Source organism: Ctenopharyngodon idella, chromosome 5, assembly GCF_019924925.1.
Source record: "Ctenopharyngodon idella isolate HZGC_01 chromosome 5, HZGC01, whole genome shotgun sequence".
Taxonomy (NCBI): domain Eukaryota; kingdom Metazoa; phylum Chordata; class Actinopteri; order Cypriniformes; family Xenocyprididae; genus Ctenopharyngodon; species Ctenopharyngodon idella.
The window spans coordinates 21,336,061-21,361,124 of record NC_067224.1 but is presented as its reverse complement, the minus strand read 5'-3'; the positions used below and the strand labels follow the sequence as shown (position 1 = coordinate 21,361,124).

Sequence of the window (25,064 nt, the reverse complement as noted above, 5' to 3'; positions counted from 1 at the left end):
GATCTGTGGCTTTATGTCTATATATAAAAAACATTTCCTTGTTTCCTTGTGTAAAAAAAAAAAAAAAAGTCATCGTTTCTCTGTAAATGTAATTCTATTATTAACTTGTTATTAACTATTATTAACATAACTTTGCTCAGGGGCGTGTTTAGGTTATTGGGGGCCCTAAGCAAATCTCCGGGGGTTATTGGGGGCCCCGCATTCGTGTTCCGGAGAGGGGGTCTAGTTTTTTCTTGTGAGTATTCTGTGATTTTTCCCTCCCAGCCTCATACTCACCTGTCCCAGAGCAACACCTCATAAGCACCACCACACTCACTAATGCATATAGTATGTATCTGATCTAGGCTGCATGTAATTGAGAGCATTCTGAAAGGCTGCTTATGTGTATGTTATCAACATGTCAATTTATTATAAGCAACACAACACTTTACAGCTGGGGAGACTGGACTGATTTTCTACTGTTTAGTGTCAATCATCATTTAACTCAGCCAGTTAAGATACTTTTAGCCTTAGATGTTATATGATATGGTCCCTGGATCATAGGTTTTATCAGCTGGCAATTTTCAATGCACATTTAAGAGTGCAGGTTGCAACTATTATTAACAAAGGAAAGATGGGACTTATCATTATGTCACAATATCACCCTGTTTGGACTTTGTTTTCTGTTTTGCACCATTTCCTGCCAGGCTGTCATCATAGTTATGCATTTCGATTCACAAGCTTGCAATTCGATTTGGTATCAGTCATTTTGGATATACTGTATATCTGGTACAGTATATGGCAAATTTTCTCATGATAAAAAAATCTCAAACAATTCTGTAAAATATACATGGGAATCAGTTGGTATTACATTAATATTGAAGGTTAAAATGAACCGATTTGTATACAAACTTAAATTACACTTAAGAAAATTTTTATAATAATAAAGTTATAATAGGCCTACTAACTTTAAAATTATTTCTTCTCCAATTTGGTTTTTTAAATATAAACATCTAAATGGTGGCTGTCAACTTGATGGATTTATTCAAACATGCATTATTAAAGAACATTAAAAATTATTATTAATATGTAATATTGTGCATATATTTAGCTAAATGCTCCTCTCTAGAGTTTTTTTTTAGCTGACTAACGAGTTTATGGTCACTGAATATGTTTGTTCTGAGGTAAACATGACGTTACGTGTGTTTGTTTATTACAAACTTTTTTATTAACGTCTTTCCACGGTTAAAACACTGATTGAGCGATTACACTAGACGTGATACAGATTTCGGTAATACTTTTAGATATTCATTCATGTTTATTTCGCGCTGTAACTGGTATTAAAGCGGTAAGGGTCAGTTCACGTGCGCTTCAGGCTGCCACTTATGTTGAAATGAGGTGCAACAGTGAGAAGAGAAGTCACGGGGGCCCCCCAGGCCCGCGGGGCCCCAAGCAATTGTGTGGTGGGTAAACACGCTACTGACTTTGATATGGTGTTTGATTCAGAAAGTCTCCAGGTCAGAAAAGCTTTTTCAGCAAGGAGAGGTGTTTCTTCTTCTTCTTGTTATAATAATAATAATTCTTTGGATTATCTATTTATGTATTCCTCATTTGCAAATTGCTTTGAATGAAAGTGTCAGCTAAGTTAATAAATGTTATAATAAAATTAATAGTATTAATAATAATAAGCCTCTGGGAACATTTATTTGGAGGTCTGTTAGCAGGGTAGAGAAAAGTCTGCTTTTCCACTGCACCACCATGACAAGACACAGCTATTTAAGTTTCATTCACTTTTTTAATCGCCATAATTACCAACATCGATGGATTTTTTTTTTTTTTTTTTTTTGCATTTACTTTGATTACAACTTTGAAAACAAATGTAATTTAATGATGGAGTTATGCAAAGTTATGCAAAAATATATAATATCATGCTTTGAGTTGCAGAAACCATCATAAACTACCATGAATTTTTAATAAGGCCGTGAATCAAACACAGTCAAATCTTCCTAATTAACTTGAATTATATCAATAATTGTTATATATCCAGATGATGGATCTGAAGTGGTATGGTAGTGTAAACACTCTTTGTGTTTTACATGCTTGATTATGGTGATGTACTGAAAATTTCATCTGAATGTTGGAAGTTCTATTCCGTTGGTTTGTCATGGACATTTTAGTGGTAAGAATAATTGGAAATGACAGGGAAAACAATTCAACTAATTGTGAAATGCACTGAGGTGTTGAAACTCATTATCAGAGGAGTCCATAACAAAAAAAAAAAAAACAAAGGTATCCATAATTTCAGGCAACATTTCTTTTCCTGTAAAACAGTAAACAACAGCCAAAAACAATAGGTGTATACTGTAGATTCACACATGCACGCAAAGAAACATCTTTTTGGTATCAAACCCCCTGTTTCTTTGCTATGTACATGATGGATTTGTGAACATGGTAATATTTGGTAATGTTAATGTAATTTTAAATGTTTACACAGTTAAGAGTATAGTGCAGTGTATTGCAATATGATCATAAGTTCAAATAATTCATAATTAGGAGTTTTCAATAACTAGGTACTGAGAGTAAATTTATTTTGTAATTTTATTTGATAAACTTGACCCGTACTGTATGGGACAAATCTTTAAATCTATAATTATTTCATATCAAATTTGTTTTGACAGCACATAAGTTGAACAGACCACCAGGAAGTCCCAGTGCACCTCATGGCCAGATCATCCCAGAAATGGGATATCCTGTTGGGTATGCTGCAGACAGACCTCCATCAGTTTCATTCGTACCGTCAGTACCTCAGATTATCTGTGAGGCTAACACTCAGCTAAGTCTGACCTGCACGTCTCCTCTCATCTCTTCTTTACACCCTGAAAAGAGGGATGAATTGTGTCTGAATGGAGTTAATTGTTGCCATGGTTGGGCCTGTCATCTTAATGAGAGGATTCTGCAGAGTGCCTGCTCGTCCTTCCTCTTCTACGTGGAGCAGGCGCCCGTGAACGTGCCCAAGTAGGACTGAACAGGAGAAAATCAAAGCAGACAGGGCTAGGTTCATGAGGATTGACCTGTAAAAAAAGACTCAATCAGAGCAGGTAAAAGATGTCGGAAGAGGACAGCGCTCGGACGTGCATGACAAGAGTGAGATACCACAACACATCCTGATCTGGCTATAGCATTTTATTGCTTTTCTCTGTTAAAAGGCTAGATAAATTGCAGTGTAAAAATAAATTATTTATACAATATGGTTTTCAGTTGTTTCTGAAAAAAAAAAAAAAAAAAAACTCCGGTTCAGTTTTGGACTGCTCCTGTGCCAGCATCACACGCATTTGTTGTGCTGCTCACCTTTCTGTGCCTTGAAAGGTGCAATGATGTTACTGCCTGTTCAGATACATCTCGGATTTCATCAAATGTCTTAATTTGTGTTCCGAAGATGAACGAAGATCTTACCTAACGACATGAGGGTGAGTAATTAAAGTAATTCACCCAAAAATGAAAATTCTGTCATTAATTACTCACCCTCATGTCATTCCAAACCCGCAAGACCTTCGTTCATCTTCGGAACACAAATTAAGATATTTTTGATAAAATCCAATGGCTCAGTGAGGCCTGCATTGACAGCAAGTTAATTTGCGCTTTCAATGCCCAGAAAGGTACTAAAGACATATTTAGAACAGTTCATGTGACAGTTCAACAGTTCAAGCGACAAGAATACTTTTGTGCGGCAAAAAAACAAACAAAATAACGACTTTATTCAACAATTTCTAGCGATGGGTGATTTTGAAACACTGCTTCATGAAGCTTCGAAGCTTTACAAATCTTTTGTTTCGAATCAGTGGTTCAGAGCGTGTATCAAACTGCCAAAGCCGTGATTTCAGTAAAAAAGGCTTCATTACCTCATAAGTGTTTCGAAACATTTCAAAATTTCAATGGTTCACCACTGGGGGGCGATGATCTTTGTGAACTAGTGATGGGTAGAGCAAGGCTTCGTGAAACACTGAAACAGTTGAAGCAAATGAGCCGAATTGTGTCGAGGCTTCGAAACAATCCGACACCCGTCTCCACGGTGACACTTACGATCTCTCTTATTGGCCCGTTTAGCTGAGCCATCCATGGAACAAAAAAAACAATCCCTGAAAATTGATAAAAGAAGACATTTCATATATATACTCAATATTCAATGTTATTATATGATTTATAGATTTTCTTCAGATCAACACTTGCAAGTGACCAATAAGTGTCACCTTGGAGACGGGTGTTGGATTGTTTCGAAGCCTTGACGTAATTCGGCTCATTTGCTTCAACTGTTTCAGTGTTTCACGAAGCCTCGCTCTACCCATCATTAGTTCACAGAGATCATCGCCCCCCAGTGGTGAACCACTGAAATTTCAAAATGTTTCGAAACACTAATGACGTAATGAAGGCTTGTTTACTGAAATCACGTGACTTTGGCAGTTTGATACACCCTCTGAACCACTGATTCAAAACAAAAGATTCGTAAAGCTTCAAAGCTTCATGAAGCAGTGTTTCGAAGTCGCCCATCACTAGAAATTGTTGAATAAAGTTGTTATTTTGTCTTTTTGGAGCACAAAAAATATTCTCGTTGCTTCATAACATTGGCCATCGGATTTTATCAAAAATGTCTTAATTTGTGTTCTGAAGATAAACAAAGGTCTTACGGGTGTGGAACAACATGAGGGTGAGTAATTAATGACGCAATTTTCATTTTTGGGTGAACTAACCTTTTAATGACAGAAACTTATTTTTTGGGTGAACTACCCTTTAAGGTTTGTGCCTATACAGAAATTAATTTTCACAAACAAACCCTGCAAATATTCCCAACATCTAGCCCCATCTCCTCTTTATAAACATTTATAAAATAATTTGGTGAACCATACCAGCACCAGATCTGTCACCTCTCTGCCCAATGAACAGCAGTTGAAAGGAGTCAGAGAACAAGCAAATTAAAATCTGTCTCTCAGCACAATTTGAATATGTCATTTCCTCTCTCTTTGTTTACTCTCTTGACAAGCAGCCTGTGCTGGCAGCTTTGTCCATCAAATGACACCTGCTTCTCCTGATTGTTTGTTCAACTTCCTGTCCAGAGCTCTGTAGATAAATGTCAGTGTTCTACTCCAGCTATCTTTACTTTTTCCATCTCCATCACATCACAAAAAGTCTTCTAGGCACTAGTGGATAAACAACAGCAATAAAAACAACACGGAAACTGCACTCATACACAAACAAGGTGCAGGCTATTTATTTATTTACTTCCTTATTTTCCTTCACAAGGCACTTGTAAAAATATAGCCTGCATAATTAAATATGTAACACTATATTGTTAAGCAGATGTGGATGCTCAATCAATAAACAATAAATAAAATTAATAATACAGCATGAGTCACACTAATAAGTCATTTGAGGGGGGTTACAAAATGTGTAAAATGGAATTCTCACAGTCATAAATGTTGTAAATGTTATGTTAAATAAATGTTGCAATACATTAAAAAATCCCTTTGGGGAAATATACTTGGGAAGAAATAAGTTCATGACTCACTAGCTGACGTAATACAAAACAAACAGCCATTTAACTATATTCTTACACAGTACATGCTCCAGTTACATTTGCCCTGGGCACTTTTCCACATTCTGAAATGTATAGCGCTGTCATGTGAGTGCATATACAGAAATGTACTGGTCCTTGCTTTCAGTTCAACTTATTAAACAAGCATTTTGGTACACTGTGAGACAGTTTTATCACTAATTCAACTCAATTCATTTGTGAGTTCTATAGGGGATCTGAACTTCTATATAAAAATAAACATACACAAATACATAACACAGTATATAAATGCAATTTTTTTTAAAAACTCTGCAACCAAAGATTCCCTTAACAGTGGTACAAACTGGAAAAGAAGTTCCTCCTTTAAATGCAATTACTTAGGTGGTCACACATGAGTTCACATGTTGAGGAAATATCTCCTTAATAAATATGACAAGCTTGCCACCACACATCTCCTCTGAACTCCTTGAGGTTTCTACTGCAATGTGACAAAGTCTTCAGACAGCAAGGGCCTGCGCGAGTTCCTCTCCCTGTCAGCTTGCCTTGACAGCTGCCATTTTCAGTGGCCCAGCGTTGCTCCTACCGCCTGCACAATCACGCTCTGCATTTGTTATTTTTTTCCATCTCACCCTTCTCAGGAGTGCAGAACAGAGATTACAACAGCCAGAAAAACAGCAGTGTCACTTTCGATTAGTGGAAAGTCGTAAGAGAGTTTCTGAAAGCCGCATCTAACTTTATGACATGGTTGAGAAGGTACATTTTGTGTTGTGCATGTTGGGACCTCCCAGTCGGATCACAGGGAAGGCCTTCTTTATCTTCATTTAAGCTCTTCTCTCTGAAGATTTGTACATGAAGACACTAAAAGCATTTTTTTTTTCTTTTGCCTTACGCTTATGGATATTAGGAAATAAAGACAGACAAACAAAATGTTCTGCTTTCATTTAGCACACCAAGACAACCTGAGTGATTCTGAACCAGCATGAGCAACTCATCACCTGCCATTATGGCTCTATGTGAGACTCTCTCATTCTCTCATTCATTGGAGAGAGCTGTCTGCCATGTCAGTGCACATCGCAGATGATTATATCAGTCATTTCAGCCAAGCAGAACACAAATGGCCAAAACAAGTGAGAGGCAGTCGCAGCTGCAATGGTCACTGCTCTAGCACATCCTTCTATGTGGAGTCTGGACTGATACCCAGTGCTGCACATTTTCAGACAGATGGACTTGCACACCTTTTTGTTTTCCCTTTTTTTGAGATGCCAATGAGATATTGGATATATTTGTATGCACAAAGAACCTAGTGTGCTCTATCAGTACACCAGGAATGCATCAAAACACAAACAATTGTTGCCTTGCCAGATGTGCATTTAAAAACATGAGACTGAGGGAGGAATGCACTGCGGGAGGAATGCACTGCACTGTTTTCTTTAAGCATTAAACTATGTATGCAATGTATTATATAATGCACGAGAATTTAACACACGAGAATGAACCTCATTGGTTATGCAGCACGTTTGAGCTTCCAGAAAAGGTTTGTTCTCGTGGGTCATTCAGGTTAGGTTAAGCTTCTGCTTATGTTCGCTGATCAATGTTTACATGTGAGTAAAAGCCTAATTTAAATCTGTTCATCATAAAAAGCGATCGAGTCTCTTCAGAAAATTTGGATTAAGCCACTCGGTTCATATGGATTAGGTTTACAATCTCTTTATGAACTTTTTGAAGCGAGTGGTCATTGCAAAGGCAGTCAATGGACGGACAGACATCTCTCAGATTTCATCAAAAAGATCTTCATTTGTGTTCCGAAGATGAACGAAAGTCTTACGAGTTTGGAACCACATGAGGGTGAGTAATTAATGACAGAATCTGAATATCTGAATTTATGTGTAGGCAAGTCCACTGGTAGTGTACATAGGAATTTATTTCAAAACTACTTTACTCTTACCCCACCATTGACTAAATTTTCCAGCTATACATGTTTTCACTGTTATACAGTAGGGGGCGCTATTACGTATTTTCAAGTACAAAATCTCTGGATCAAAACACAGGTGAAGAAGCAGCAGAAACAATTGATAGAAGATTGCTTATGCAAATATAAATCAATGCGATCATCAAACATTAAACAGCATATAAATCAAAACTGCCTAACGTTACTGAATGAAATGTCGAACCCATGAAGAGGAAATAACCGTGAAGCTTTGGGGGTGTTGATGGACTCGATCTACTCCATCTGTGTTTTATCATCGTACTGAATCTGATCCAGATGTAGTCTTTGACAAAAATGCAATTTTCTCAGCTTTTTGTTTTTAAAATTTTGCTTTTTTTAATGAAACTTACCCAAATTCAAGTGTTGATAAAAAAGGATGCACAAAGCTAGAATAAAATGTTTTTTTTTTTAATGGAATGAGTTAAAGTACAGTTAAAGGTATATTTCAAGTATTAAAAAAAAGTACCTAAAGTGCAAAAATAATATATAATAAATAGTAAACTATAAGTATGATGTTATGTTCACTTAAAGAAATCTTACAAGTATACTTGCAGTGTAAAACTACTAAACTAGTAGTTTACTGAGTACACTTCAAAGTGTAATTTCAGAAACTAAAAAAAGGTACTACAAGTATTAAAATAGTAAACTAGTATACTTATAAGTTCACTTGTAGTACAGATGCAGTACAAATGAGAAATGTGTTGTGAGTTATGCACTTAAAGTTTACTACTGTTACACTTAAACGTATACTTTTATATACTAAAAAGTGGGCCAACTTAGTCCCAAGCAGTATTGAAATAGTACACTTACAAGTTTAATACTTGGCTGCGTTCCACTCCAATTTTAGATATGCATCCGTGAACTTCCCTAAGCACTTCCCCTCTGGGAAATTTTGAAGTGCGTTCTACTTCGTGAAGTGCCAAGGGAAGTTTATATTTACAGACACTCGTCCCTTCGATTTTGACCGAGGGAGCGAGTCTACTCTGATGTACACTTTAAGCAGCTCTATATCCCACAATTCAACTTGATTGTGACGTCACAGCAGATCGCGCTTAACTGAAGTGTATGATATATTAGGCTTGTTCGAGATGCATCGGCGCTGCGCAGACTGGTCGGTGTATGACATCAAAGTACCGCGAGAGCGATTGGAGAGCATACAACTCCTTATGCTTTTGAATCGCTCTCGCGGTACTTTGATGTAATACGCCGATCGGTCTGCGCAGCGCCGATGCATAGCGAACAAGCCTATTGATTATTTGGGGAATTAATCGCATAATAGCATATAATATATTAATTATGTTGAGATTTAATCGCATAATACTTGTAGCTACCTTATATTCACAGTCAAAGTTTATACTATTGATATTTTGTTTCATTTGTGTAATTTTGTTTTTCTCCAACAGTTCATATACATATAGGATTTTATGTATTTTCTCCGACAACTTATAAGCATATGGAATATTGCATAAAACAAATTCATAAGTACAAAAGGGGTTTAAATAATAAATCAGCTCCATAGTGAATTCCAAGTGATCAAGGGCTTAGTGCGTTTCATTTAAACCTTATGCACGAGTTCCGCCAGCAGTGGAAAAAAGAACTTGAAGTATATTTCTTTTTCGTAAGGGACAACTATTGAATTCTGGCTTCCTTCATGTCTTTAAGTCATCTCAGTCATCCTACATTTAAATATATGGCAGAACAACAAAAAGAGAGGTTGTAATTGCTTTAAAATAATTTCATAAAGAGCCAAAAAACAAAACCAGAACAGTTAAACATCTAAGTTCCAAAGCAAGCAGAGATGGACTACATAGATATCATCTATCTGATTGTCTAGCAATGTCTATCTGATTTTCTCCCAGCTTTTTAACAGCCCACTTAGAGCACGTGTCTCCCTTCTATGAGGTCACTTATCATTCATTAAATGACTCTGACACTAATACACCACGGATGTGTGTTCCATAGTACCTAAACAAGATTAAATATGAACACTTATGATACCAGTAAAGCTCAGGCCAATCTCTGCAATATTTAGCTGGACATTGAGCTGCACAGCCTCAACCCAAATTAACCTAATATAAAGCGCCACACTCTCTTCCGCTCTCTCATAGACGGTAGAATGGATGTCATGCTTCAGTAGAACCTTGATAAGGCTCAGGACCAATCATCGACAAACACTGCAGTCGGTTACAGCTCGAGGAGTGCGGCAGGACTGTGTCCCATTCTTAATGTTAAATCAAGCTTCTTCCTTCAGGCTAAATTCATAGAAGAAATATTAAAGGTTGAGAGGATGGGTCTGCAATTGATTCTAGCCGGTACATGTTGTATACTCTGGCCCTTAAAGCTAGAATAAAAATAACTTTTTAGAATCTTTTTTACTTTGCAATTACAAACACATTTTAGTTTTTACCAGTGTGCAAAATATTCTGTGACTTTTGATCGAGGTGAGTATCCACAGACCCCTCACATATCCTCTGCTCATTGTTATTTTGCCAGTTTGATGAACTTTTTTCCTGAGTGCCACTATCTACTCCCAGAGCTGGGAATCAGAAATACAGAACACTGCCTCTGTGCAATAAAACTCCCTCAAAAACACTGATGATCTGGGGGCCAGCCCGCAGAGTCCCACCGTTCCGTGGGTTTGCCGACTGTCTTTGATTCACTCTGCCACGGTCGGCTCAGGCCACCAGGGTTTCAGAGCTAACCGGCTGTGCTGACAGCTTCTCCTCAAGGCATTTGCCATCAACTTACCATCTCACCCCTCTTCTGCAACATCAAACGCACCTTCCTAAAACACACACACACAACTGAAACAACAACATCAAATGTCAATACTCCTGAGTGTGCTGCTGTTATCATGGCAGAGTTTAATTTATGGAGAACAACAGCTGCATTCCAGCCTTTAGTAAGCTCATAGGAAAATAGGAAAACAGTCTAAAATCACTTAGCAATTAAGTAATATCACACGAGCGAGATGGTTGTTGTTTTAAATATGCATCCTCAAAAATTTCTTCGATAGGAATATGCACACCAATAGTGTGTATGGATGGATGGATGTATACACACACACACTATCAAAAGTTCGGAATAATTGACTTCTAAAGGATCATATGACACTGAATACTGGAGTAACTGCTGCTGAAAATCCAGTTTGCCATCACAGGAATAAATTACATTTATTAAAATAGAAAATGTAATAATATTTCACAATAATACTGATTTTACTGTATTTTTCATCAAGTAAATGCTGTCTTGGTGAGCAAAAGACACTTATTTATAAAACATTAAAATGTTTGACTGTGTATATGGCCATTTTTCTTTTTTCATCCTACAAGTATTAAAATAGTAAACTAGTATACTTATAAGTTCACTTGTAGTACAGATGCAGTACAAATGATAAATGTAGTTGTGAGTTGTGCACTTAAAGTTTGCTACTGTTACACTTATAGTACACTTAAACATATACTTTTATATACTAAAAAGTGGGCCAATTTAGTCCCAAGCAGTACTGAAGTAGTTCACTTACAAGTTTAATACTAGTACATTGATATTAGTATACTTATTTCAAAGTATACTTAACTTGAACATTACTTAGAAGGTTAGTTTACCCAAAAATGAAAATTCTGTCATTAATTACTCACCCTCATGTCGTTCCACACCTGTAAGACCTTCATTCATCTTCGGAACACAAATTAAGATATTTTTGATAAAATCCGATGGCTCAGTGAGGCATTGCCAGCAAGACAATTAACACTTTCAATGCCCAGAAAGCTACTAAAGATGTATTTAAAACAGTTCATGTGACTACAGTGGTTCAACCTTAATGTTATTAAGCGACGAGAATACTTTTTGTGCACCAAAAAACAAAATAACTTTATTCAGCAATATCTAGTGATGGGCAATTTCAAAACACTGCTTCATGAAGCTTCGAAGCTTAACGAATCTTTTGTTTAGAATCAGTGGTTCGGAGCGTGTATCAAACTGCCAAAGTCACGCCCCCCAGTGGTGATCTATTGAAATTTCAAAACACTTATGACTTAACAAAGCCTCATTTACTGAAATCACATAACTTTGGCAGTTTGATACGCACTCTGTTTTTTTGCCGCACAAAAAGTATTCTCGTCGCTTAATAACATTAAGGTTGAACCACTGTAGTCACATGAACTGTTTTAAATACGTCTTTAGTAGCTTTCTGAAAGTGTTAATTGTCTTGCTGGCAATGCAGGCCTCACTGAGCCAACGGATTTCATCAAAAAAATATTAATTTGTGTTCTGAAGATGAACGAAGGTCTTACGGGTGTGGAACGACATGAGGGTGAGTAATTAATGACAGAATTTTCATTTTTGGGTGAACTAACCCTATAAGTATACTTCATATGAAGTGTAAGGGACAACTATTGAATTCTGGCTTCCTTCATGTCTTTAAGTCATCTCAGTCATCCTATTTTTAAATATACAGCAGAACAACAGTAAGAGAGTTTGTAATTGCATTAAAATGATTTCATAAAGAGCCAAAAAACAAAACCAGAACAGTTAAACATCTAAGTCCTAGAGCAAGCAAAGATGGACTATAGATCTACATAGATCTGATTGTCTGATTTTCTCCCATACACACACTATCAAAAGTTTGGAATAATTAATTTCATTTTCATTTCTAAAAATGCATTTTAATTCTTTATTTTATTCTTTCAGCATAAAGGCTCCTCTCATTACTGACGAATCAGAATGGATACAATGGAATGGAATGGATCCAAATGACACAACGTTGTTTGCTTTTGTCCAGAATGAGGCTGAAAAAGGCACATGGGAAGTGAAATGAAATTTAAAATGAGACTGAACAACAGAGCCTATAATTTTCCCATAAAGAAGGAGTGGAGAGTGGAGTTATCTTCACATAGGTGAGTAGATGTTAAATGGGGCTCTCCATTCACTTGTTTATAATGGGCACAGCCTGTATAGGGTGCTGCGTGATTTCTTCTGTTGATTTACTATAGTAATGACACATCTGATCTGAGAGATTATAAAACATCAACAAATTTCAAGACTATTTTAAGTTATAAGGGCAGTAAATATTTGTACATGAGCATAATTATCCGTATGCTATATAAAAATAAACCTGCTGCAATATTTTATTGATTCTATTAATATTAATTTACATATCAGACTCACTCACAAATAAACAAGTTAATATTGAGTTATTTACATTTTCACTCATTACTATATCTATGTTTTTCTCCGCAAACAGTTCCACACAAGGCCACAACAGTGCAGTTCTTGAATTAATCAAGTGTATCTGAACGAATTGTGTGAATGAACAATTCAGTAACTAACTCATGAAGTCACTTTTCCCCACATACTGGCATATCAGTGTATCCTGCGGATAGAGTCTTTGAAAAGTCCCAACTGCTGACACACAGACTGTCTGTCTGGAATGAGTAAAACAGTGAAAAGTTGTAGCACTGTTGGACTGTATGTCAGCACTCTTGGTACACAAACCTTACAATATGCTAGTAAAATTTTAAGGGAATATTATATATGTGAAATAACAGTCAAGACTTCAATACATGATGTACTGTATAGCATATCACTCTGTTATCCTGTCCATGATGGTGTGGCATGTGAAAGGCCTGCATAAGTGAGAATCTGAAGGACTGCTGGGGCCAGGCCCAGTCTTCACTGCCAGACGTGAGCTTTCCTTTTAGCGAAGGGAGGGTGAGCATATGCCCTGGGGCCGCCCAAAACCTGGAACATTAAAACTTGCCATGGTGGCTCAGCTCAGCCGTGAACCCTGAGCTAGTCTGGCAGCTTGGCTGTGAGGGAGGATCTGAAGCCTGGACGACTGGGCCTGCAGTCAGAGCCAGGGCTGGACTCACTGTCTTGCACTATGAACAGGTATCATCGATTTCAAAGAGAATGTCTAAATCTCCAGAATTCTGGAGTGGCGAGATAGAGGCTTGAACAGGGGCCACAGTGCAGATCATTTCAGTGTGGGGACACACACATTAGAGAGACACTATAGAAAACTAACTTCTTGATATTCAACATTGTTTTTTTTAATTAGGAATATTAAAATAATAAGAATATTAAAAATATGGATATTAAAAATATTCAAATTATCAATCAAGCAATATTCAGTATAACAGTCGAAAGTTAATGTTCAATTGTGCATGTTCATTTCCACTATTTTTATATATAGACTTCCTAGATCATCCTCATCATCATCTCACTCATCATCATCTCATCAACAGTCACTCAAAGTTAAAAACAATAACTTTAAAAACAATAATAATAATCATAACAGTTAAATGTAATCTTTAGCAGATCCATTTTTCAAACTGTACAATATAACATTGTGATGCATAAATGCACTTGTAGCATTTAAAATAATTGATTTTAGTTTTTAGTGTTTTATTTTCAATATATCTTAACAAAAACTACATTTTTTGGTCCCACTTTATATTAGGTGGCCTTAACTACTACGTACTTACATTTAAATTAATCATTTGATACAATGCACTTATTGTGTACATACATGTTTTTACATTGTACTTATATTTTAAAAAATACCTGCATGTAATGACGTCTGTAATTAATTTCTGTAACTACATTTAGTTACTACACTGTTGAACCATCCCTTAAACTTTAACCCACCCTTAAACCTACCCAATACCACCGAACCTGTCTCTAACTTTACCCGTATCCCACCTCAATAGCAGCAAAGGTGTTTTGTAACACAATATGTACATTGTACTTATTTTTTGATGCAAGTACATAGTAGTTAAGGCCACCTAATATTTGCCGTGCCATTTATCGGTTATAAACATAAAAATAAATATTGGTTTATCGATATCTGAAAGTTGCCTATTTAATTATCAGTAAATCCCTATTTTTAATTGAAACAATTCCAGAACTTTCTGTACACGGAAAAGCTAATTTATAGCCTATGTACGTTTCTTCTTCAGTTATCAGAGCAAAACAGTCTCACGAAAATACTTCATATGAGATGGAGAAAAGTTGTACCTTCTCGTTCAAGCCAAGTCGTACGATTTTGCCATCTCATACAAATTATTACAAGTTGTGATGACAGTGTGGGACTACATACTGTAACAAACGTCATGCTCTGGATGCCAAAGCAATGTTTCCCCCTCAAATTCTCCTCCACTTCACAGCAAAGTTGAATGAACACAAAGGCTGAAAGGTCTAAACACTGAATAAGTGCAGGGAAAGGGAGTGTGAGTAAAAGATGATTCCCCAGCACCAGTTTCTCCTCTTGCCCAAATCTTATCTCCTCCAACACTCGCTAACTCTCTCTTGATTGTGCAGTGGGAGATGCAGAAGGACATCAGTGCACTTGTCTGAGGCAATGAAACCCCCCCCCCCCCCCCCCCCCCCCCCATCCCCCACCCCTCTTCCTCTCGCTCTCTCTGCACAGCCCTCGCTGTGTTTTTGGCAGTCACAACTGACCATCATGAGCCGTGGTGCCAATTTCAGTGAAAACTGGCACATATGGCAGCTGAAGTGCCATATGCCATAACAGAATATTTTTGGCGGTTTCCTCCATTTGTATAATCACTGGATCCGATATAAAAGTGGCTCATTATTAATTATTCCTTTTACCATTTTGTACCCCTTTAAAAGAACCATTTTATGCAAGTGCAGCTCTGAGAGTTCATATAAATAGGAGTATTTGGTCATTTACAAAGAGATTAAAGAGGATGGATTTGGGATTCTACCTGTGCGTCTTCTGTAAGCCCTGCAAAAGCACCTGTGTGTGCATGATTATGAGAAAGAGAAAATGCTCAAAACCTGTTTCCCTCTACTCTAAACACTCATATACCAAGACCGCTGTTTTGCCTTCCTCTTTACAGGGTTTAGACTCCTTCCTTTTCCTCTTCTGCCCTCCATTGGAAAGACCATGTTAAGTCTTCAGTATGCTCAGCGCACTGGCCCAATCTTTCTTTATACCTACTTACCTAACCCATCCATCTACCTATCTACCTCTATCTACCCATCTATCTACCCATCCATCTACCCATCTTTTATTCTCTTGGTTTTACATTTAAGTACCACCTTATATCTTCATACATTTTTGCATCATTTTTGATAACGTAACTGCATTAATCGTACATTCACTGACACTGCTGTAGAAATGAACAGTCAGGAGCTTTGTAGTTTATATTGTAAAATAGTTTAAATCTGTGTTCTCTTGCCAATATAACAATGCCACAGCAGATTACATTAATCAAAACACTGATAAATATGAGGCTTGTTCCTCCATCAGCTGATCCCTATTGTTATCATGACATGCAGTATATGCTGTCATCCTTAATCTCCTGCAAGAAAAGCAGCAGCTGAATTGCTAAATAAAAAACAGACCCCTGTTAATTTTAATTATGCTCTGACTTACATCTGTTTGTAGTATGTTAATGTTTCTCCTTCTATCTGCTGGTAATAAAATCATATCATTCTAGGTTAGCGCATGGCTTGTCTGAATGTCTAGAATAGAGTTGGTCTTAATCCCTCAGCAGCTTATAGTTCGAGACCACAATCTTTCCTGTCTCCTTCTTAAACACTGGATTATTTTCTTACAATCAGATAGACTTTTAATACAAAAGAATATCGTAAACTCTTTCAAGTCCCTGTTAATATTCAATAAAACGTCTTTGTGACAAAAACCTTCTTTAACATCAGGGTCATGTTGCGCTGACAAACGACATCAAAGTACTACAATTAGCCTCCGTACGAGCATGCCACAGAGAAATCTGCTCCGTGTTGTATGTATACTGAGAAGGCAGTTTGCCCCAGTAAAGCAATGCTGTTAACAGGGGCTATATGTTTTAGAACAATAAAAGAGAAGGGGAGATTAATTCTGTCCACTGAACAGCCTCTGCCAGCCACTATGAACCTTTAGTTCATGAGCTAAACAGATGGCTACTGATTGAGCAAGCTTTCGGAACACTGTATGGGAAAAAAAAAGTCCTTATCATGCTTGGCTGAACAAGTGTTTGGAGCAACAAAAGATTTAAGGTTAAGACTGTGTAAATCTTTATGTCAAAGGCCTCACTATTAAAAAAAAATGTCCATTCCCATTGCTTGATTGAAAAAAAAAGTCCCATCATTTGAAATGTATAATGTAAATGGCACTAAATGTTTTATCTGTGGTAAAGAGCCTGTATCATATATGTGGAAAAAATTTTTAAAAAAAAGTGATTATTATGGAAAAAGACATTTTACAAGAAACTATATTTTATGCAAAGCAAAAATAATTTACCATATCAGTCTGAATTAGTTACACTTAATGCACTGTTGATATTTGAGTTATTCTTTTGTAATTTGCCATGAAGATCTCTAAATTGGGAGAGAATGGTGTTTACAAGAACATTTTATTTCAGTTTAGTCCTCTCTTTATCAGTGTAAAGGACAAAATTATGTAAAAAAAATCACTCAGTTGTGAATTACATATTTATTTGAAAAAAAAAAAAAACTTACTTGTTCTTTCAAGTAAACAGAAAACAATACTTGTTGATGGCCCAAAAAAACAGACATCTTCAGTTAAAGAAACTGTTAAATGCTAATATATAGAAATGCATTGAGATTATTTAAAGTTGTGTTTCTCAAGTTGAATCAAGTGTTTTAATTAGCAAGGCTCAAGTCTCGCTAATTAAAACACTTGATGTGATTTTATTTTAAGTACATTTTACATATTTTTGTCTCTAACACCTTTGGCTGCATCAAAAAAAAAAAAAAAAAAAAAAAAAAAAAAAGATGATTGTCAATGATGTCCTCAAATGCAGGATTGCTGAGGCAGAGACTTTTTTCACACTATAGCTACATTTATTTCAGTTTCTCTCTTTTTTGAAAAACTTACATAGTATCCACTTGTACTCAAGGAAAAGCACAGAGCACTCACTTTTGTTCTACAGTAGGCTATGCATACGCACTTGACCAGTTTACATGGCCAAACTATCAGTCTTTATATGGCAGGAACACAGCATTCATCTTCTGATAAAAGAGATTCTAGAGGTACAAACCACTAGAAAGATGAATAATTCAGCAGGAGGTAGGCTAGTTTAAATCTGTCTTATGACAATTTATTAATTCTCTCAATCAAGGTTTTGAGCTGGACGCCATCCAATGACATAAGTAGCCTACGCCCGTGTTTCTGTGAACCCCAATAGACCCCATAGAGAATCTATAGATTTGTTTAGCTTATCAAATCTTCAGACTGATTAATGTTAAAAACCATTTCGACATATCGGTTAAAAAACATCGGATCCGTAGCATACAAGTTCAATATGTTGACAGAAACTCTAGTGTGTGCACTTGGCTGGCTGAATACTCACTGCTGTCTCCCACAGATGTTAATACAGACATCAGAATCCAGTCGTGCTGAGGTCAGGTTGAGCACGCGGGGCTCTCGCGCTGCTCTCCTTGAGATGGAGCGCCACAGCAGGTGTGCACGCGACAAGCCTCTGCGCTCATGAGCCGTATCCCAGGCAGCCGCAAAGCGTAAGAGCGCCCCAGATGCCGATAAGTATCAGTCGAGTAATTTGTTAACTGGCGAACCATCACTGAGAAAAGTAATAATTATTTTAACGCAACGACATAATTTAGAGCTGGATCACGTTGCAAGTGGCGACATGCTGCCTGTACATATAAACGTCCAAGCGAAGACAGCAGTCGTCCTTGATATTAAGGAAGCTGTGACAAAGAGACTCAATGAACAGTAACTCAGAGTTATACGGAGAAACTTTTTGTTGGCCATTTTGTTATTGGCAGATTCGTGAAATCATAACAGACGAAATTATTTGCCTAAGCTTCCTAAAAAGTATTTTAACAGAAAAGTGCTACATAAAATGTGTTAATTGGTTAACTAAGTACCTTATAATGTTTTAAAAGACAATACATGTTTTATTTTTTTTTAAAGACAATATATATAATAAAATACAACATTACATGTAGCTACAATAACATGTAATGTTACTGTAAAATACAATTGTATTTTGCTTTATAAAATATGGAGGAAAATTATATTTATTAAAGCAATAGGCTACATATATTTTTACAGTAAAATTTTAAAATTGGGTGTGTGTGTGGGGGGGAGGGGGGTTAAGTAAAAAGTCTTATAATTTATGGAAAGGGGCATTCCCAAAAATTACCGCTCGAACCATCACATTTTTAAAAAATTACTGAGTTGAAGCGTTTTATGTTGCATTGTTGTTTAGTTATGTTTGCTTTATTTTACACTGATGGTGTTTGTGGGTAGCCTAATACTGGGCTCTGGCTTTGTTATTATTGGCCACAGTAGAAGTCATCATGTGACCTTCCTTTGTGTTATTATCAGTACATGTAACAGTAACAGAAAGATAGCCCACATGGGTTGATATATTAACATAATGTCATTTAACGACATATACAGTTATGAACTGTAAATTACAATCATCAAAATGCTAACCCGCGTAATGCATACATCGCCACTGTACTTTTACAGGAAAGGTCTGCAACAACTTCCATTTTTGACCATACATTTAACAACATTTTACAATGTAGCTATATTTAAAAACAGCATAATAAGCATCAGCTATTGAATATTATGCTAACATTAAAATGCACTTAAAAATATAGATGAATGTTCTTTGTTTGAAAATATAACAGAATTATGAAATATTCTGCAAATCTGCATCTGTTTTAGTGACAGCAGTGCACTTGACAACGTTTCAGCATAAGCACTCTGCTTCTACTAACTCTCGGCGACCGAAGAGTTAAAGGGAGGAGACGAAGCGTGTCACGCCTCATTGGGCAGATTATGTGCAGCAAACAAAAAGTGTGTATGTGGGTGCCACTCAGTCAGTCTATCGGCCCCATCTGCACGCCTCTCTGCGCTCGCGCATCATAAGACGGTCGGCAACACTGTCACTTTCAACAGACGGGGAAATGTACTGACTGCACGGACTTCACTGGACACGCTGAATACTTAAAGATATATTGACGGCAATTCCGAAACCTTGTGGATTATTTTACCCTAGAACCATGGTGAGTACTAATGACAATTTTGCAATAAAAACAACCGGAGGCTAGCAATACATTGGGGCTATGCAGCGCCCAAACAGCATCCTCGCAACCGAAAGCTCGCAGATGGTAGACGAAAGTCATTGAATCAGGGAAACGGGTTACACATCATAAAGTCATAAAGTTGGAATAACAACAAGACCGTAGATAAAAAGCGCAATAAATTTCAGCCTGAAACAGGAGGTTAATGGGTTCGTCTCCTCTATTTCAGAAATGCGCATAAATTCGTGGGTCTATTATAGTATTTAGTTGAAATGCATATTCATTGGATCCTTTGTGTGATTCTCAGGAGTGAGAGTGCGACCTCACAGCTACAAAAGGAGAGAATCGTGAAAGGAAGGGCAGAATTCACACTAAGGCTTTTTATGGATGAAGGGAACTTTGCTCTCATTTGTGCAATTCAACAGAGAGCCGGACGTGTCCGTTTGAAATAGCATCTTTATTATAAATAAAAATGCTCATTTAAACGCTTTGCAAAATATTTCAATCACATTTTCAGACTATTTTTGTATTACGCGCGTCAGTGTCGCTTAATTTGCGCTAGGCTATAAATACGAAGTAAAATAAAAAAAAAAGAAAGCGGTCTGTTTTATAACAGCACCCTACCTCTCAGCTGAAAAACTGTAAACGAATTTGTAAATTTTAGATGTTTTTAATAAACGTGTCTACAAATAGTTGCAGCATTTAACACGTTTTATGCTCACAGTAGATCAGTTTTCAATTCAGCTTTACAATTGCAGTAACAACATTTCCCTTCACACTTGTCGTTATTTAGAAATAATTTTTCATGGATATTTATCTTTTTAACCTTATCAAAAAAGCTGAGGAATCATTGGAAATCACAGCAATATGCCGTACTGTTAAAATTATAATAAACTGTTTTTAAAAACACATGAACAATATGGAAATGGAATATTTCCACACTTTTTTTTAAATGCTGCTAAAAATACTGTTGTGTTTAACAAGTTACAAGAGTAAACTGTAATTCACGCGTACGAGAGATTCACCTCATTTGTAAATGTGCATTAAGGGTTCGAAGAAGAAAAAATAATTAACTCCGCGTGCTGCCTTAATTAAAGTCTCAGAAGGAAAGTGGTGGATTATGGTAATAAGGAGACATACGTTCCTTCTTGTAGAAAGGAGCTAAAGGTTAGCTGACGTGAAACCAGTGACTTTGACAGTGCTACTGAATCCATTCGATATGGTCCCCGATTGTAAATAGACCGATTGGTCTCACAAGGCCAGATTTTCCTTGTCAAAGCCATATAAAATATTTTCGACAAGTGGAAGAAAAATCTGAAAACACGCATTGAGAGTTATTAATGTAAGCTAATACGGTCACAGTCATGCTTTTAAATCGAATTAATGCATTGTAAGAAATAGGTATTCATCTTCCCCTTTTTGTTTGATTACTTGTTTTTTCTCTTCTCTTTTACAGAATTAATTAAAAACTCCTTTAATTCAACATGTTTACATTTTATAAAATAGATTAGCCTATAGCTTAAATAACATACAATGTATTACATAACGTCAACAAAATAGCTTTATTTCAGACACATAGGTCCATATCAGTATATTTATATTTAGGCTATTTATCAATCGAATAAAATTAGCTTTAAAGAAAGAAAAAAAGACACAAGCCTAAATGTAAAGTAAGACTGCATGTTGAGAGGTTTTTGGTATTAAAGGTTTACAAAAGATTCACTTGGAACTCCAAATCAGATAACCTATGGAAAAAAAAAAATATTTAAACAATTTACATAGCCTACATTATATATAATACAAAAATAGTGACTGTTCTATTTATTCACATTAATTGACTGCTTTTTTGTTCTTACAGCAAATGATGGAGGAATCCAGTTCGCAGAGACTGGCCTGGGATGGCGACGCGAAAGCGATGCAGCAGTGTTTAACGGATATATTTACCAGCGTCTACACAACCTGTGACATTCCGGAAAATGCCATTTTTGGTCCATGTGTTCTGAGTCACACTTCACTGTATGACAGCATCGCCTTTATCGCTCTCAAGTCCACAGACAAACGAACGGCGCCTTACATCTTCAGGGTATAGTCACTGTTTATTTAAATTCCAACAAGTCGAGTGTTTGAACTGTCAATTTATCTAAGGCATATAGGCCTAATAGTTTGCTAACTATCGCTACATCAATCGATACTACAATATTTATTTCGCTTTTAAAGGAACTTTATTCTTTGCAGTTAATTACTGATATTTGAACATTGGCCCGATGTTCTAACCGCTTTATGTTGCCGGATACAGGTGGACACGTCAGCTGCCAACAGCTCTTCAGAAGGCCTGATGTGGTTGAGGCTGGTCCAGTCAGCGAGAGACAGAGATGAACAGAACCTAGAGGCCTATGTGAAGAACGGCCAACTATTCTACAGGTCACTGAGGAGAATAGAGAAAGATGAAGAGCTGCTGGTGTGGTATGGCAAGGATCTCATTGAGCTGCTGCTCCTGAGCTCAGGCAGAAATCAAGTGAAAAGTAAAGGTACACTTTGAAGATCAATATGTGCTATATTTTGGTCAAAAATAGCAGTTTAAATAGTAAATAAATATAGTTTGCTGTGTTTGGATAATTAATTATTATAGATTTATGAAAGTTTTTAAAAATGTGTACACATGAGACAAAGTCGTACATGTCAATAATTTATAAAAAATACGTAAACATTTAATTTGATTTGATTTTAATTATGTGTTAATAAAATTATGCATTACAAAATTCATATCATCATTATGTACCTGTTTGAGGACACTTTTTCTAAAATGTCTCTTTCTTTTTCTCTTCCCCTCCCACCAATTATGTGTTGTAGGAACGTCACCCTTTTTGTGCCCAGACTGTAGCCAGCGTTTCCAGTTCGAATTTCCCTTTTTGGCTCATCTGAGATTCCGCTGCACTAAGAGACTACAAAGCATGGCCAGTCCAGAGGAGGAGGCCAAGGATGCCAGTGACCAGGCTAGTCTACCTCCTGCCAGGTCCAGTCCCAAACTGGGCCGATCTGATGGCTTCTCCAATCCACAGGACGGAAAGCCATCCACAGACTTCCATAATCTAGCCAGGGATTTGGAGAATAACAGAACCAGTCCGCCGAGCGACAAAGAGGCCGAGATCCTGAGTGAGAACTCTGGAAAGCGCAAGTTCTCTGACATGGAGGACAGCAGGAACAGTGGATTATCTCAGCCTCCCAAGTCCAAAGAGGAGTTGGCCAACTCGGCGCAGCAGTACCGTGGAGCGTACGGTCTGGACGAGAGCAGGCGGGCCTTTTCCCCCTCTGTTTCAGAGTCGACGGAAATCAAGAGGAGCGCCTTTACAGAGGTCAAGAAGTCGCCTCAGGGCTTGAAGCACAGCAGCAAAAACTCCAGCTCCAACTCGGAAAACAAGGAGGCTGGCCGGCCCAGCAGCAACCCGGCTGAAAAGCACCTGAACATCAGACAGGTTCTCAGCGAGACTCAGCCCCCACAGTCCCGAATGGAGACCTCGTCAATTGGCAGCGCTTTCACTTCAGTGCCCCAGCAGGGTGGTGGAGGCTCGGAGAGAAAGAGTGCCTTTAGCCAGCCGTCTCGCACCTTCTCGCAGATATCACCTCTTGTCATGGCACCCAAGCTTCTGCCGGCGGTAGACTGCCATCCCGCGGTGGGCGACACCGTCTCTTCCAGTAGACTCTACCAGGCGGATCACCTCGCCGCAAAGCTCCAAGGCTCAGAGCTAGGCAGCAACTGCCCAGTGCCGGGTGGCATTGCAAAACAGAACCCTTTCTTGTACGCCACAGCCTTCTGGCCCAAGACGTCAGGCCCCATCCAGCTGCAAATGCCCTCTGCTCTCACACTCCTGCCCCCTTCGTTCACTTCCCTTTGTCTGCCTGCCCAGAACTGGTGTGCCAAATGCAATGCCTCCTTCCGCATGACCTCTGACCTGGTCTACCACATGCGCTCGCACCACAAAAAGGAGTATGCCATGGAACCTCTTGTTAAAAGGAGGAGAGAAGAAAAGTTAAAGTGTCCAATCTGTAACGAGTCTTTCAGGGAGCGGCACCACCTTTCCCGGCACATGACCTCTCACAACTGAATTTTTGAGGATTTATTTATTTTTTCTTTCTTTCTTTCCTCCTTTCTTACTTTTTCCTTGCAATTTTTTAATCAAAATGGAATATGGTTAATCTGGAGGAGTAATGCCAACACGTTTGCTCTCATTTTCAAAAGACATATACTGTTTAAATGGTTTGATTTCTCCAAATGTCATGTTTTTGTGTATGACGATGCATTTTGACTTAAAAACCTAAAATCTATTTATTATATGAAGCACTTATTATTTGAAAAAAGGGACAATAATAATGTAAGTGTACTTTGAATTTTGTATATATTTAATGTATAATGTATATAAATGAATTAAGATGCAGATCATTTCATTGAGAGTTATTCAATGACATGTTATGTCTATATGCATAAGGATATTGAACATTGGGAACATGATGTTGAAGTGTATTTAAGAGTGCATGTAAATTATAGTTATTGGTATAAGATGCAGTCTATTCGAAACAATGTAAATACTTGTTTTGTTTGAATACAAAGTGTAATATTTTGTGTCTGTGAGGAATAGATTCAGTGTTTCTTCCTTTTGCTGAAATTTACTATTTGATAGTTTATCTAATCATGTTGAATGCTTTGACAATAAAATAGCTTTATTTTCACCTGACTGTGTGATTAATTCTGCCTGGCTATAAAATGACAAAAAAATTATACCTTAAGCATTGCAAATACATAAAAGAGTAGACTGACCCTCTAAAAGGAGGAGTGTAGAGGGATGCTGTTTACAGTTGTGGGTAGTTTCCTTTCAAACAAGAGCCTTAATTCATACAAACACTAACGCGTATGTCCTGTTTAGGCTACTGTTTCAACACTCATTGTGAGTTTGTTTGTTTGTTTTTTTCCACTAAGAACTTGTCTTGGATAAATTAGCACCTTTGTAGAATAAGCGGAATTCTAATTTGTAGGCCTACAATTCATCGACCATCATCTGTAATACGTGCTCTAAAGGAATTAGTGTAGTCGGATTCGACACTCAAAATATTTGTGGGGAAATGCACAAAAATAATACATTTGTCTAAACATTTTTTCAGAAAATAGAGACACTGTGAGTACTATAAATTAAACCAAACTTTGATATAGTTTATTATAATAACAATAACAGTAACAACAGTGATAATGGTAATAATAATAGTAATAATAATAATAACAATAATAATAATTTAAAACAAGTAACATTTCCACTGCGATACATTTTCCTCAAGGGAAAACCAAGTATTGAATTAAAATCTAAAATAGCGTGACGCCTCCAAGAAACCCGGTCTTCGGGTTATTTTAATTCTTAGCCAATAAATAGCAAACAAAACAAACAAACAAAACGAAAAACGGCTGCTATATTAAACATAAGCGCTTTGTTTTTCAAA

At 37.1% G+C, this 25,064-nt stretch overlaps 1 protein-coding gene and 1 long non-coding RNA gene across 2 annotated transcripts; one reads left to right on the top strand and one right to left on the bottom strand.

Annotated features, from left to right (window-relative positions):
- Positions 1-2,559: 2,559 nt before the first annotated feature.
- On the bottom strand, positions 2,560-18,221 carry LOC127513307 (uncharacterized). Its single transcript, XR_007930377.1, has 2 exons — positions 17,873-18,221; positions 2,560-3,050 (listed from the first exon to the last, which is right to left on the bottom strand). It is a non-coding gene; the product is annotated as an uncharacterized LOC127513307 (long non-coding RNA).
- A 1,127-nt stretch (positions 18,222-19,348) lies between these two features.
- Positions 19,349-24,305, top strand: prdm8b (PR domain containing 8b). Its single transcript, XM_051894986.1, has 4 exons — positions 19,349-19,562; positions 21,439-21,663; positions 21,877-22,108; positions 22,431-24,305. The coding sequence occupies exons 1-4, from the start codon at positions 19,560-19,562 to the stop codon at positions 23,681-23,683; spliced, it is 1,713 nt and encodes a 570-aa protein (XP_051750946.1). The 5' UTR covers positions 19,349-19,559; the 3' UTR covers positions 23,684-24,305.
- Positions 24,306-25,064: the final 759 nt, after the last annotated feature.